The 15019-nt window shown below is 40.5% G+C and overlaps 1 protein-coding gene across 2 annotated transcripts in view; it reads left to right on the top strand.

Annotated features, from left to right (window-relative positions):
• The window catches only part of GRAMD4 (GRAM domain containing 4), a 140326-nt gene that overhangs the window by 57534 nt on the left and 67773 nt on the right, over nucleotides 1–15019 (top strand). For both annotated transcript variants that reach the window (XM_038372456.2, XM_038372436.2), the window contains exon 3: nucleotides 2094–2214. In XM_038372456.2, coding sequence (XP_038228384.1) covers nucleotides 2094–2214 — 121 coding nt within the window. The remainder of the gene's footprint in view (nucleotides 1–2093; nucleotides 2215–15019) is intronic.

Genomic DNA, 15019 nt, shown 5'->3' with positions numbered 1-15019 from the left:
CCTTAAATATTATCTCCATACACACATCTTGTAATTATTAAGGATATTGATAAGTAACAAGCTTTCAGTAGAGACCTTATAAGCTACTCCTTGTGGATAAATTATCATGAAACAGTGTATTAGGTGTAGTGAGTTTCAGGTCTGATATAGGACTTGGTTCATTGTTCTCTATGATCCTTTTGTGTGTTGGCACCAACGGGCCTCTGTATTACAGGTACATTGATAAGGTACTTAAAAAGTGTAAATCATTCCTAACGGTGAAAATGTATATGCTGTGTATGTTGTGAATAAATCATTGATCTGCTTTTAAAACTTTTGGATGACATACAAAAAGAACACTTTAAAATTAAATACTTCGTTTTTAAACATTGACTTATTTTAAAACTTAAAACAGTTCTGTTAACTTGCTAAATTAGTTGACTATATTTAGATCATATTATATTAAGTCAGTTACTGGATTTTATTTTTGTATAAAAAGTTTCATTTCTTTCAAAAGTACTCATGTTCTCACTTGAGTTCTGAATGTATACAGATGACTAAACCATGGGTTAAGAATAAAAAATCACCTTTGCTTTACTTATAAAATGAATACTATAAAAGCTTGCATCTGGCAGGCAGTTAATACCAGGAGTAGCTCCAAGAGCTTATACCCAAAATCAATCTATAGGGTTTGTACATTGCTAGTTATGAGTGCACATGTTGTTTTAATTAACCGTCTTGCAAAACAGAAATCTGTCTTCCTTGTAATTTAACAGACTTCTATTTCCAAAAATGTAGCGTATTCACCTGCCTCTTACTATGAAAGTACATCTGTTCCTTTGTTGTTTCACTTTGTGCAAGCTGCTGCTGCTTCAGTTCGAAGCCATGCATTCTTCTTTGATTTTCACATTCTGCAGTATTTCCAGTGCTTAGTTTGTATGGCCACTGCTGGTAAAGATGATGATGATAAATCACCTCCAAAAGATGCAAGAGCCTAGAGGTTTTTGTCCTGCAGCATCATCTTTTGGACACTACCCACGTTCATTTAAAAATGAAACAAAATAGCCCTGCTGGATTTTTGTTGCCTTTCTTGCATCAGGATTGTAGATTTTCTTCTTTCAGGATTATGTCTTGATGCTAAAGTATTCACGTATATGTGAGAGAGGATTTGTACAGAATGGTAGTCGATGCTTAGAAAATCTGTTTTTGTTAAGGCTTGTCTATGCTACAGGGGATTACAGCACTATAGCTATGGAACTGCAGCTCTGCCTTTGTGACACCATAGTGTAGACATACAGTACCGCAACTGAAGTAACTCCTCCTCTAGTACGTGCACCTCCCTGAGCAATAGTAGCTAGGTCAGCAGAAGAATGCTTTCATCAACCTTACTGGTTTCAGAGTAGCAGCCGTGTTAGTCTGTATTCACAAAAAGAAAAGGAGTACTTGTGGCACCTTAGAGACTAACAAATTTATTAGAGCATAAGCTTTCGTGAGCTACAGCTCACTTCATCGGATGCATCCGATGAAGTGAGCTGTAGCTCACGAAAGCTTATGCTCTAATAAATTTGTTAGTCTCTAAGGTGCCACAAGTACTCATCAACCTTACTGTGTCTGCACTAGGTGTTGAGGTCAGCATAGCTATGACACTCAGGAATGTGGCTTTTTAACAGCCCCGAGAGCTGTAGGTATGTCAAACTAAGTTTTAAGTGTAGACCAGGACATAGATTGTTGCTTGTGTGCATATTGGATTTTCTTTGTTTTAATTGGCCATGTGTCAAATTAAAAGGGCATTATTTGAAATGCATCTTCAGCCAGCAGTAGGGAAGTGAAATGATCATCATGTTGTAGCAAATATAGAATCTTTCTAGGCAAGCGCACTGAGAAAACCTGTTTGAGGGAGATGATGCATGTTTGATCAGCTGTTATTCATTTCAGTAATTCTAATGCTGAATAAGAGTGTTGCTGAGTTGTTGGCTTCAAATGCTTACACATTTTTTCATACAGCTCTTTGTTTAATGTCTTTTTTAGATAAATTGAAGTATTTAAATGACACTTCAGGGAGAAGCTTCCTTCTGAGTTGTCTGTTTTTTTTCTCCCCCAATCCTTTTTCATAGGCTGGTCCAGGGACCATCAACATGGCATCAGGAGTCCAGGATTTTAACAGAACAGAGTCTGATAGATTAAATGAGATCAAAGGTCACCTGGAAATCGCCTTACTGGAAAAACACTTTTTACGTAAGTAATAAAGAATGCTCTTGAATAAGAAATGTCCGAGCTTATTGAAATATGGCTTGGTGTACATGGAGAGTAGGAAAATACGGAAAACCTGTTTGGCAGTGGCTGAGGTTTTTTTGGTGCATGCTGTCTGTCTTTGGGTTTGATGCAAGATGTGTACCACATATAGGGTGGTCTTCAGAAAAGTGACAAGGTGGTTTTTTTTGTTTTGGCTTTTTTTAAAAAAAGCCTCATCAGAATAATTCAGAGTGGTGGTAGGTTTTTGAAAAAATCTATACATGTGTAGGAAAAGGGAAAAAAATAAGTCTTTCAAATATTTTATGTACTATATGCAGTTGGTGAGTGTTTCATACATATTGACATCTGAGGGTAGCTCTAAAATAACTGTGCTATTTTTTTCCCCTTATCTAGTAGCTTAAGGGGGAAAGATTTTTTTTTAAATGAGTCAAATTAAGCATTTCTTTAGCAAGTGCTCTGCTTTGCCAGATACATCTTAAAATATGTATGTTTTTCTCTTTTAATTATATGGAAACTGTTACTAAATGTAAAATGTTGGTGGTCCGTAAAATAGCAACTAAATGAAATATAGGCATGAAAGTATTCCCATTCATACCCAGAAGTTACAGTATTGTGGAATAGAAAAGCTGTAGGAATCTGACTGCACTTCTATGTTAGTAACATTGGAGTTCAAATTTGCCAGGTAGTTACATTAAGGATAGGAGCGAAAGGCAAACAATTCTCTTTTTAGCTGATAAGAAAATCTCCTCTTCTGACTGATCATAAAGTTTGCTGCTCATGTATTGTTAAAGTTGGTGTTCTCGCTCAATTGCTTCTCTACAAGAGGCAATTTTAATGTACTTTTTTAAAAACTTCAAAATATTAAGTTTCAAAGAAAAATTCATAAAAGCCCGTGACCTATCCCTGACTTTTACTAAAAATATCCACGATAAAATGGGAAGGGACTGCCCAGCCACCCTGCAGCTGCCAGCTCTGGGGCCCCCACCACCCATGGGGACTCAGCTCCAGGATCCCCCTGCCCCCAGTGGCACAGGGGAACTGCAGGGTCCCCTGTCCCCACCCCAGTGGCAGGGAGCTATGGAAACCCCCCTGCTGCCTCTGCAGTGGGGAGCTGCAGGGATCCCCCGGCCCTCCTCACTGTGGCAGCCGGGGAGCTGCGGGGTACCCCCCCTGCCTGCGACGGCCGGGGAGCTTGGAAGCTCACTGCCTCAGGCAATGGGGGTACCTTACAGCTCCCTGCCACTGTGGGAGGTGGTGGGACCCTGCAGCTCCCAGCCACTGGGGCTGAAGTCACAGAGGTCTTTGGAAATCATGGATTCCATGACTTTCGTGACAAAATCATAGCCTTATTCATGACATCCAGGTTATGTAGATCAGTTTGCCCCCGCCCATTGTAAGAAACCCCTTATCGTATTGCCAAAGCAGCAGCCTTGCTTATGCTGCAGTGACAGAATCTTGTCCTGACTGAGGTTGGATTATGGATACAAAAAGGGGAGTTGTAGTGAAGAAATCACCAAAATTTTACATCTTAAAATACATTTCTAGCCTGATTAGAATAATCTGGCTGCTGATCTATTGTACCAGACCAGAATTTATTTTCCTGTTATGGTTCCTTTCTCTTTTCCTTTCCCTGCCCCCCTTGCTCATGCTCTCTAGTGTGAACAAATGCTAAGTATTGTTGTTTTTTTTTTTATAGATTTCGATATCAGCCCAGATAATGGTGAGCATCCCATGGTACTAGCAGTGTTTGGTTGCCTCCAGGGGGAGATACATGCTGAATAGAAAAATATGATTGAAACGTGAAGTCTGTTTACTTTATCCTTGGAGGATAGATTTCAAAATGGAGGATGAGAGTGTGGCTATCAAAAGTAAAATATAGAAAATAGCAAAGGGAGGCTTGTCATGCAGCTGTCTGCAAAATACATCTTGTAAAAAGAGGGAATTTCATATTTTGAAAAGTAGGATAAACGGATGCTCTCTTCACCAATATTTCTTAAGTCATTTATGTATAAACAAAAAGTGCTCTTCCATTAAGTCTCATTCCCATATTCCCCAAGGAAGCCTATAAGAAACTAGTCAGCTAATAATGACAAGACAGGAGGATGATTGGGGGATAGTTCATGAATAAACAAGTCAGCCCCATGGAACTACCAATATGTGTGCCAACTGTCAGCCTTTGAACCCTCTATTTGTATTTTTTCCCCTCCTCCCCTTCATTACCTTTCTCCTTCCAGATTGTAAAGTAGTGTATTCTGGGCACTACTGCAGGCTGAATAGTCATTCTGTTTGAACATAGAGAATTTATGGGTCAGTGTCCCCTCTAAGCCGCACAGCCGCCAAGAGTCAATCAAGTGCCGAGCACTAGATTAGCAGACCTGTGCACATGCAGAGACGTGTTCAGATGCCCCTTCCCCTGCTCCTCTGCAGCCACGTTGCTCTTGCCCTCTTCCTTGAAGCCCCTGCCAGCTGCTTCCGGGACCCTCCGGCTCGCTGAGCAGAGCGGGAGGGGGTGCTGATGTCAGGGTGTCTCCCTCCCCCCTGCCCGGGTACCTCATCTCTGCAGAGGGAGGAGGGACTGGGCTTGGTAGTTAGATGCAGCTGCTGTGGTCTGAATGAGCCTTCAGACTGGTGAGTGACCATTTCCCTCTCCACCGATTGGTTCCCTGGATTCAAATTCAAACCCTCGGCAGTTATTGGAGCAGGGCCTGGATCCTGTCCCAAAGAGACCACAACAGGGTCTCTCAGCTGGTATCCTGGAGAACCCCAACGGCCAGCCAGCCCGACCTCTCCTGTGTCTGCACAGGGATCTGGGCCATAGGCGGGGCAAGGGGCTTCATCCCTGGCACCCTCGCCCAGCTCACACAGCCCCTCAGCATCTGAGGCTGCACCACCAGGGGCATGACAAGAGTTCTCTCTGTCCCAGGATCTCGCCACCCCAGGAATGTCTCCTCATTGACCATCACCTTCCGCTCCCACTGGGGGTCCGAGGGGCCTGAGCCCAGGAGACTCCACACAGACATATAGGTTGGCACCAGGAGTGGGAGCCTGTTCACCTCCCCACCCATCTGGCTGACGGAGTCTATGGCCTTGGGATCCAGCAAGGGAGCTAAACACCGGGGCTTTTCCGCAGGGTCCCCCGGGTTCAAATCGCCAGCCTGCTAAAAGGCAGTGAGGTGGGCATTCACATCTCTCCTCCCCCCAACCAGGGGCAGCAATTTAGTTTCGAGGTTCCCTTCGGAACTGGCACCCTGGGGTCTATCCCCACTCACCCTTGGGAGGTCCCCTATGCCTCTCCGCTCCACCACCACCCAGTTCATGCTGCTGCTGCTTCTGCAGCTTTTTCTTGGACTCTTGCTGTCTCTCACAGTTCTCTTGCTCTCTCCGACTCAGCTCCAATTCCGTCTGTCTCCGATTCTCGGATGGGGAACCCGATGGTGAAGACCCCCATCTGGTCGGGGACAGGAGTCTTGGGGATGCCTGGCTACCACTCCAGCTGCTCCCAGATCCTGCTATAGCCCCATTTGGGTCAGGAATCTGTTCCTTAGAGCAGTGGTGGTCCTCCAGCTGCATGAGTAACTGTGCTTTGTGAGCTGTAGCTCATGAAAGTTTATGCTCAAATTTGTTAGTCTCTAAGGTGCCACAAGTACTCCTTTTCTGTCTGCTTAAAGAGACAGCGCATGGTCTCTCATACACTTCCCCAGCAGCCAGCTGTCTCTCTCACTCTCTCTGGGTCTCGCACACATCTCTGTAATTTTATTCTTTCAAAGTGCTGTTGTTTTAGTTTTTTGACTGGTCTGTTTATTTCATAATTTTATTTCTTTTTTTAATTCTTTGAGTAGTGAGTTCTAAAATGCCTAACCTGTCCTGGCTGGAGTAATTATCCCAATGGTAACTTTTTAAAAATATATATTACATCTTGGTGTTTTGCTTCTACTGGTGGCGTACATCTGCACATTACCCTAATATTGGTGCACATGGATGAAAAAATTAGAGGGAACATTGTATTGGGCCATATTTTTTTGCGCATTTCCATTCCATGTAGCTTAGTGGAGGATGCACATATGATGCAAGTGGAGCAGAATTTTGACCTGTTGTGTTAAATTTTTGCCTTTTACATCTCCATGGCTATGAATTTGATGTCTCAAACACAGGACTGGCTTAGATAACAGACCAAACAGAAATAAGCTGTGTTGTGAAACAGAAATATCTTAGAATATCTTTACAGTTAGCAAAGAAGTGTTGATGTCCATTTTTTGTTAATATACGTACGTATGACTTTTTCTTCTAGTTAGCACCAACGAGGGTCTTTCAAAAATGATTGTTTCGTGACTGATTGTAGGTGGAAAAAGCAGGTTTAATGGCAATTGTGGTCTTAGTTTCCTTATGGGTATATTTTCCTTTTTTTTATTTGTGATCAAAGGCTAAGACTAATGCGGGACACTTTTTTTTTTTTTTCTTTTTGAAATATTAAATGCAGAAAAGACGGTGTGTGGAGGGACTGAAGCAGTGGAGAGGATGATGGAAGTCTAAGTTAGTCCATCTGAGTGGCTTAGGCTAGTATCAGGGTGTATCTGGGTTATCTTGATGCACTCAGAACTTGCTCCAGGACAATTTCTTGTTCACTTGTTCTTAAATAGTAATACATAATTGGGTGACTTGTATAAATTAGTGCATTTATAATTAGTACACTTACTGTGGTAGGTTTGCTAATACATCCTATTTTGATGCTTAGGCAGTTGTTTTTCTTTAAGGTTGTATATTTCCCCTGGATATCTGATGTCTGTATGTGTTACATTTTAGCAAAGCGCCAACTATGGCACCACAACATACTAAACTAATGCTCCTATGCTGTATATGTACTAGAAAAGAATCTAAAGCCGCTTGGAGAATCATACTATGTTTTCTCCCTCATATGGTTAGTTAACACATTTCTGTCTTGTCAGCAAGAAAACACTGGGCTGAAGTTAGGTCATTTAGTCTTTGAAATGTCTCTAAACCTCAGTTTTAATTAACTACTTCCTCAATGCAAAACAATAAGCTTCAGGCAAAGATAATCTTGAGAATTATTGAGTAATGGCAAGGAACCATAAATCTTCACTTTTTAGATCCCAAATTAAGTTCATTGCATAAGGAGGAGGCAGTACCTATTTATTGATCTATATATTCGGTTTATAGAAAAGGTATATACAATAAAGCATAGAAATGTTCCTTTGGATAGTAAATGTTTTTATTCGTTGTCACTAGAACCGAGATGCTAAAATTGTGGATCTGATGAAATATGGCCTTCAGTGGCTCTGTTTTTAATAAAAAGAAAAGGAGTACTTGTGGCACCTTAGAGACTAACAAATTTATTAGAGCATAAGCTTTCGTGAGCTACAGCTCACTCGATGAAGTGAGCTGTAGCTCACGAAAGCTTATGCTCTAATAAATTTGTTAGTCTCTAAGGTGCCACAAGTACTCCTTTTCTTTTTGCGAATACAGACTAACACGGCTGCTACTCTGAAACCTCTGTTTTTAATGTTAGTTGCACAAAATATCCATTCATTTCACCAAAGCTGCAAGTTTGCATAACCACAAAGAGATGGAAGGCAAATAGTGTGTGCCGCCTATAGTTGTTTTTGCTTAATTTAGCAAATGTCATGGAATTAAACTTGAAGCCTAAGGAGATTTTTGTAAAAGCTTTGAAAATGTCTTTAAATTGTTAGCGTAGCCAAATAATATTTTGTTACAAGAACATGAGTCATGGCATCAGCTAGGCTAAGGGAAAAACTGTGTCTCCCTTTTATATAGGAGATGCAGTAAATATTTATATAGTGTACGAGAGTTCAGTCAAATCTGAATTTCTCCTTTTGGTAGATGAAGGAAATACAGTGGATGTTACATTTGATATGTCTTTCAAGTTCTTAGTTAAAAAAAATTAACTGTTGGCTTGAATAGGAACTCTGTTTATTAAAAGGATAAAAACTCTGTCCTGTGGCTGAAAAGACTAAACAAAGGTGAGCTGGCAATGTATCAAATTGGGTGGATAGTTCTAGAGGGGGTACTTCAAGAATTGGCGAACAGACTGCTCTGAACTTGTGAATATAATGACCTAAAAGGTAAGAAAATGGCATGTTAGTTGGATTTGCAGTTGATTTCTAAAGTTGGAATTGTGAACACTCTTCAAGACTGAAGAAAATGATACAGAAAGACCATATCAGAAACATGGACAATAAATAACAAAATGAGATGCTATTTGGAAAAATGGAAGCTAAATTATGAGGAATGTTTCTATTCAATATATCTTGTGAGGAAGTAACTTGGGAAGCAGTAATAGTGAAAAGAGACCAGGGTGTTGGCAAATTCACCACACATTAAACATGTTCAGCAAAACAGTTTTGGGTTGTATGTGCAAATATATTACCTAATACAGTAGGAGGGTAACTGACTTTCTCTCTACTCAGCTTTGGTCTGACCATACTGGGAATATTGTGCCTACTTGTGTGCACTACATTAAAAGAGAGAAGCTGAAGCAAATTCAGAGTAGATCAACAAAAATTATCAGTGAACCAGTGTGGTTAAATTACAAAGAAAGTTTCAGAGTGAAAGAAGTAGAGCTTGGCTAAGCAGTGATTTGGTAAGGAGACATAGCTTACAAATAATTTGAAGATGTGGGGGAATAGTTTAGGGTGGTACACAAGGCTGTAACTAATCATAGAAGGAGGAAATTGAGGGGCAGGTAAACTTTAGGCTGAATATCAGGAAGAATTTGTAAAAAATGAAAGGCTATGAGCTGTTTTACTTGGTTCTTTTGCATTTAAAAGCCTTATTTTATCTACTGTGACACTTTCGTAGTATAAAGACCAGGAGTACTTGTAGCACCTTTAGAGACTAACAAATTTATTAGAGCATTTTGTGGGCTACTGCCCACTTTTTCAGATGCATAGAATGGAACATATAGTAAGAGATGGATAGATACAGATATAGATACACATACAGATGAGTTCGAAGTTACCATACAAATTGTGAGAGGCTAATTCATTAAGATGAACCATTATCAGCAGGAGGAAAAAAAAAAACTTTTTGTAGTGATAATCAAAATGGCCCATTTAGACAGATGACAAGAAGGTGTGAGGATACTTAATTTAAGGAAATAGTTTCAATATGTGTAATGACCCAGCCACTCCCACTCTCTATTCAAACCCAAGTGAATGGTAATCTAGTTTGCATAATAATTTAAGCTCAGCAGTTTCTGCCTGGAGTCTGCTTTTGAAGCTTTTCTGTTGCAAAACTGCCACTCTTAAATCTTTTACTGAGTGGCCAGAGAGGTTGAAGTGTTCTCCTACTGGTTTTTGAATGTTATGATTCCTGATGTCAGATTTGTGTCCATTTATTCTTTTTTAGCGTAGAGACTGTCCGGTTTGGCCAATGTACGCGGCAGAGGGGCATTGCTGGCACATGATGGCATATATCACATTGGTGGATGTGCAGATGAACGAGCCCCTGATGGAGTGGCTAATGTGATTAGGTCCTATGATGGTGTCACTTGAATAAATATGTGGACAGAGTTGGCATCGGGCTTTGTTGCAAGGACAGGTTCCTGGGTTAGTGGTTCTGTTGTGTGGTGTGTGGTTGCTGGTGAGTATTTGCTTCAGGTTGGGGGCTGTCTGTAAGCGAGGACTGGCCTGTCTCCCAAGATCTGTGAGAGTGAGGGATTATTTTTCAGGATAGGTTGTAAATCTTTGATGTTGCACTGGAGAGGTTTTAGTTGGGGGCTGAAGGTGATGGCTAGTGGCGTTCTGTTGTTTTCTTTGTTGGGCCTGTCCTGTAGTAGGTGACTTCTGGGTACTCTTCTGGCTCTGTCAATCTGTTTCTTCACTTGAGCAGGTGGATACTGTAGTTTTAAGAATGCTTGATAGAGATCTTGTAGGTGTTCATCTCTGTCTGAGGGGTTGGAGCAAATGCGATTATATCTTAGAGGTTGGCTGTATGGATCATATGGTGTGTTCTGGATGAAAGCTGGAGGCATGTAGGTAAGTGTAACGGTCAGTAGGTTTCTGGTATAGGGTGGTGTTTGTGACCATCGCTTATTAGCACAGTAGTGTCCAGGAAATGGACTGCTTGTGTGGATTGGTCTAGTCTGAGGTGGATGGTGGGATGAAAATTGTTGAAATCATGGTAGAATTCCTCAAGGGCTTCTTTTCCATGGGTCCAGATGATGATGATGTCATCAATGTAGCGCAAGTAGAGGAGGGGCGTTAGGGGACGAGAGCTAAGGAAGCGTTGTTCTAAGTCAGCCATAAAAATGTTGGCATACTGTGGTTCATTCTGGCGTAATCTTTTAGCCCCTTATCTCATAGAATTTACATCCCCCCCCCCCCTCGGCCACACACACACACATCTTGGCTATCGGCATCATTCAAATAATTAATATAATATATATTCTCTAAGTGGCTTACTCCTGGCCAGGGTGGAGATTGATTTAAATCACTGATTTTGAGATTGATTTAAATCAGCAAGCAGGAAACCTTGATTTAAGTTGTAGACTTTAATTGTGCATTGTATTTATACTAGTTATTTTCCTAAAGAAAGGTTAATTCGCATTTGTTGGTAACTGTTAAAATGTTTTGATTTACAACTTAATATAGCCTTTATACTAGATTTGGTGCTTCTTTTTGCTGTCAAAGAGGATACACTATATGTGTATACATTTAAATAATCATTTAGCTTAATTTACATTTATTCCGTTTTTTTTACATTTTTTGTTAGAAAATAGTGAATTTATATATTAATTACTAGAGATTAGTTTTGTGGTTGTGACATATCAAGCTCTACCTGTGAGATGGTGGTTTTATAGGTATGTTAAATGACTTGCACAGAGAAATACAGAGAATAAGTGTTGGAAATGGTAGTCTTCCACCTAATAAGGGCCCAGATCCTCCCATTCCACAGTAGGCGATTCTGGGTGAGGAACTCTGCATGTGGGTCTCCTTCTGGAGCTACCCTCAAAACTCTCCATAACAGAATAGAGTTTGCTCCCAGTAGTGTGTGTGTGCCCCCTGGCCCCTTCAGAAAAGGCCATGTGGCCTGCCTCCAAACTTGGTGGATCTCCAGGGATTGATTAAAAACAGTGATAAAAGCACTGGGCTCTGAAAGACAAATAGGGATATTTCTGGTTTTTAAGGAAATGTGGGTTATGTCTCTCTCTCTCTCACTCACACACGCGCACACACACGTGCGCGCGCACACAGGTTTTTTTATGTAAGGATTTTCATTAGGAGTTGATTCTGAATATTATTCAACAAATCTTGACTGTGGAGACTTCTCATGCTGATCTTAGAGAGGCTATTACAGAGTGTGCTGTTAAATGTTTTTAAAAAAAAAAAAAAACTTAGCCAAATGTTAAGAGCTCATGGAAAAACTACAGGTAGCACTAAGTTCAGGTTTCCATTATCTAGCCACCTTTTTGCACATACTTATCGTATTTTTGTCATATTCTCCTATTTGTGTAGGTGTTTCTTATGCTTGGTTTCAGATTAGAGTTGACTTTAACTTGTTTGGTTTTGTGTTTTTGTTTTTACAAGTCTGAGCAAAGTAATTTTGGCCATGTCAGAGTTACAGAACAGTGAGGGAAATAATTTCTACTATTTAAAAAAAATACATTTTTGCTTTCCAGTTCAATCTTCAAACTTTTGTATGCAGCTTTCCTCCACAAGGGAGTCCCTGAGAACTTGGGGGAAGTGGAGTAACCTAATGTTGTGAATGATTAAAGAATCGCTTTGATCATGCTTGCTGGAGATCAGTGATATGCTGTCTGGAGTGGTTCACGACCATGAGTGTCTAACCAGGACAGACTGTCAAAAGCAGGGCAGAAATGGCAAACTGGTGGTGTATTCTATAATTAGATTTCACCAATCCAGTAACAAATGTGAACTCCCAAAGTACTACAGTAGTCTTATAATGGAGTCTGAGGCAGTCTCCTTAGACACTCCAGCCTATCTTGCCACCCAGGCAACCTGGACTATGTGATAGATGGTCAGTTCCTCCAAAAATCACAGAATATTCAGGTTACATACAGTCCCAAGAGACCAGTCACTCAACCAGGTCGATTTGCATCCCAGATATCACACCAAAGACAGCACTGGTTGTCCATTCTGTAGTAAACTAACTAAAGGGTTATTAAGAAAATGGAATGTGAGCTATTGAGAGGGTAAAGTGGGTAAAATATATGTGCAGGCAAGTCACAGTCTATAATTTCAAAAGGTAGCAGAGATGTAGTGTTTTTCAGGGCTACCCAGAATACCTGGGGAATCTCCACCTCCTTGTTCAGTTCTCTGCCCTGTTAGAATCTAAACAGCCAACAGAGGAAGAATTTTTCCTTGTGACCATATTTATATCTTCTCTTAGAAAACAAATTGACAGCACCGGTTTCCATTCAGGTCCCTTCTTCATGGAGCGGGGGAGGAATGCACTTAAGTCTTTGATCCTTGATCTTGCATAGTGGCTCATTTGCGTTTAATGAACAGGATTTAACATGTTGTTAGGGACCATCATTTGCATTATACAAGGCTTTTTCCCTGTCTGAGTTACATAGCAAATGCTTGCTATCACTTTATAATATGGGATATAGTTGAGTGAGAACAATACGTTCAACATCCTACAAGCATTTTATAAAACACTACACACACTCTTATCAACTTAACATTTAGTATTTATTTTGATAATGCTAACACACAGAGAAGCAAGACTGGTTTCCAGCTATGCATTTGTACGTGTTCAGTGAGGCCTGAGGCCTTGGCATAACTGGCACCTGGTCTGCCACTGTCGCAATCAGCTAAGACATTTAGGCTATGGCTACACTAAAGTGCAGATGCTCTCAGCTGACGGGAGAGAGTTCTCCCACCAACTTAATTACTCCAGCCTCTGCAAGCGACGGTAGCTATGTCAGCAGGAGATGATCTCTCACCAACATAGCACTCTCCACACCAGTATTTAAGTCTGTGTAACTTGCATTGCTGAGGGGGGGAGGAGGCTTATTCACACCCCAGAGCGACATAACTTGTATCGACATAAGCTGTAGTGTGTACATAGCCTCGGAGCTTAACAGGGCCCTCCATGCCCTGTGTGATATTGCTAAAAGATTGGACAAGCTTCTTTATTCTCCCTCTCCATCTGTACTAACCCAGATTTGCCTGACTGCATTGGACAGTTCACTTGAAGAAAACTCTAATTTCTCACTGAAACTTAAGCACAAGAAATAAAATAAAATAAAAAAGCATTAACAGCAACAGAACATTTTGTAGTTCCTGCAGTTCTAAATAGGTTCTGCTATTTATTTATTGTATTAACTGTAGCACCTAGGAGCAATAGTCAGGGATCAGGACCCCTTTTGCTAGGTACTGTAGAAACACTGAACAAAAAGACTATCCCTGCCCCATGGAGCTAACATTTTTTTTGCTGCATTTGGTAAATGCCTGGAACTTTACAACCATTAATTAAAAACCTTGTTGGTTTGTAAATTCAGCCAGAAAATGTGTCTCTGGCAGCCAAGATAGAAACATACCTGTTCTTTCCCTCACCCCCACACATTACATTTACTTTAGTAAGGCTTGAACGTCTAAAACTATTCAGGATATCTTAAATGTTAGTAGGCAGCTTTTTTCTTTTAAAGGTGATCTGTGAGGAGAACTAGCTGGTCTTGTGTCTTTTTGGTTTTTGCCTTTCACATGCTGTAACTGTGTGTGTGGGGTATATAGGCCATATATATAAGTAAAGCATGACTGTAATGCAAGGCCTATAGGCTGAGGCCTGTAAAATTTCAGCTTGGCCCCACAAGGCTTCAGGCTTAAGGATGCTTGACATAAGGGGGGTGATGCTATAATTAACCACGTAACTATCAATTCATTCAATTTAATGTCTTTAACAAAAACCCACCTTTTCTCTTTTTCCTTTTTTAATTTTAGAAATAGGTTTTGTCTACCCTGGAGAACTCTATGGCATTTGAATATCTAGTGAAAATATGATACAAGACACTCAAACCTGAGCAATTGAGGGGGAAGGGGATTTTAGTCACTGTTTAATGTGTCATTCACACATGCTCTGGGAGAAAGGGTTGTCTTCCTTATAGATTAAATGCCCCTTGCTCCTGAGACGTCCATGTCTTCCAGCAATTCTAGGAAGGCTAGATATAGCATTCTTGATGTTTCTAAGGTAGAAATCAATTAGGGAAACTTCTCTTTGAGGAAAAACTGCTCAGGGCTCCTTTGTGGCACCATATTGAAGTGCACCAGATCCCCACCCCCAGAGAAACTTTAACCCAATCAACAAAGAATGCTTTTCAGGTCACTTTCCTCAAAATAAATAAATTTAAAAAACTAAGGAAATTAAATACTTAACTATTTGAATGTACCATTAATGTTTCAAATTTAAACATAAGTCAGAATGAGATTTAAGGTTTTCACAGTGGCACAGTTCAGCCACACTGTGTGTATACACGTGGGACATTCCCACATCAAATTGTGCACATAGCAAGCCTCTTATCACTGCATGAGTTTCAGTTCCTCTCCTTTACCTTGCATAATGACAGGTTTCTGAGTAGCAGCTGTGTTGGTCTGTATTTGCAAAAAGAAAAGGAGTACTTGTGGCACCTTAGAGATTAACACATTTATTTGAGCATAAGCTTTTGTGAGCTACAGCTCACTGAAGTGAAAGGCAAAAATCACTGAAGTGAGCTGTAGCTCACAAAAGCTTATGCTCAAATGAATTTGTTAGTGTCTAAGGTGCCACAAGTATTCCTTTTCTTTCTCCT

This window comes from Dermochelys coriacea, chromosome 1 (assembly GCF_009764565.3).
Source record: "Dermochelys coriacea isolate rDerCor1 chromosome 1, rDerCor1.pri.v4, whole genome shotgun sequence".
NCBI classification, from domain to species: Eukaryota; Metazoa; Chordata; order Testudines; family Dermochelyidae; genus Dermochelys; species Dermochelys coriacea.
This window is presented reverse-complemented; position numbering and strand designations above follow the sequence as displayed.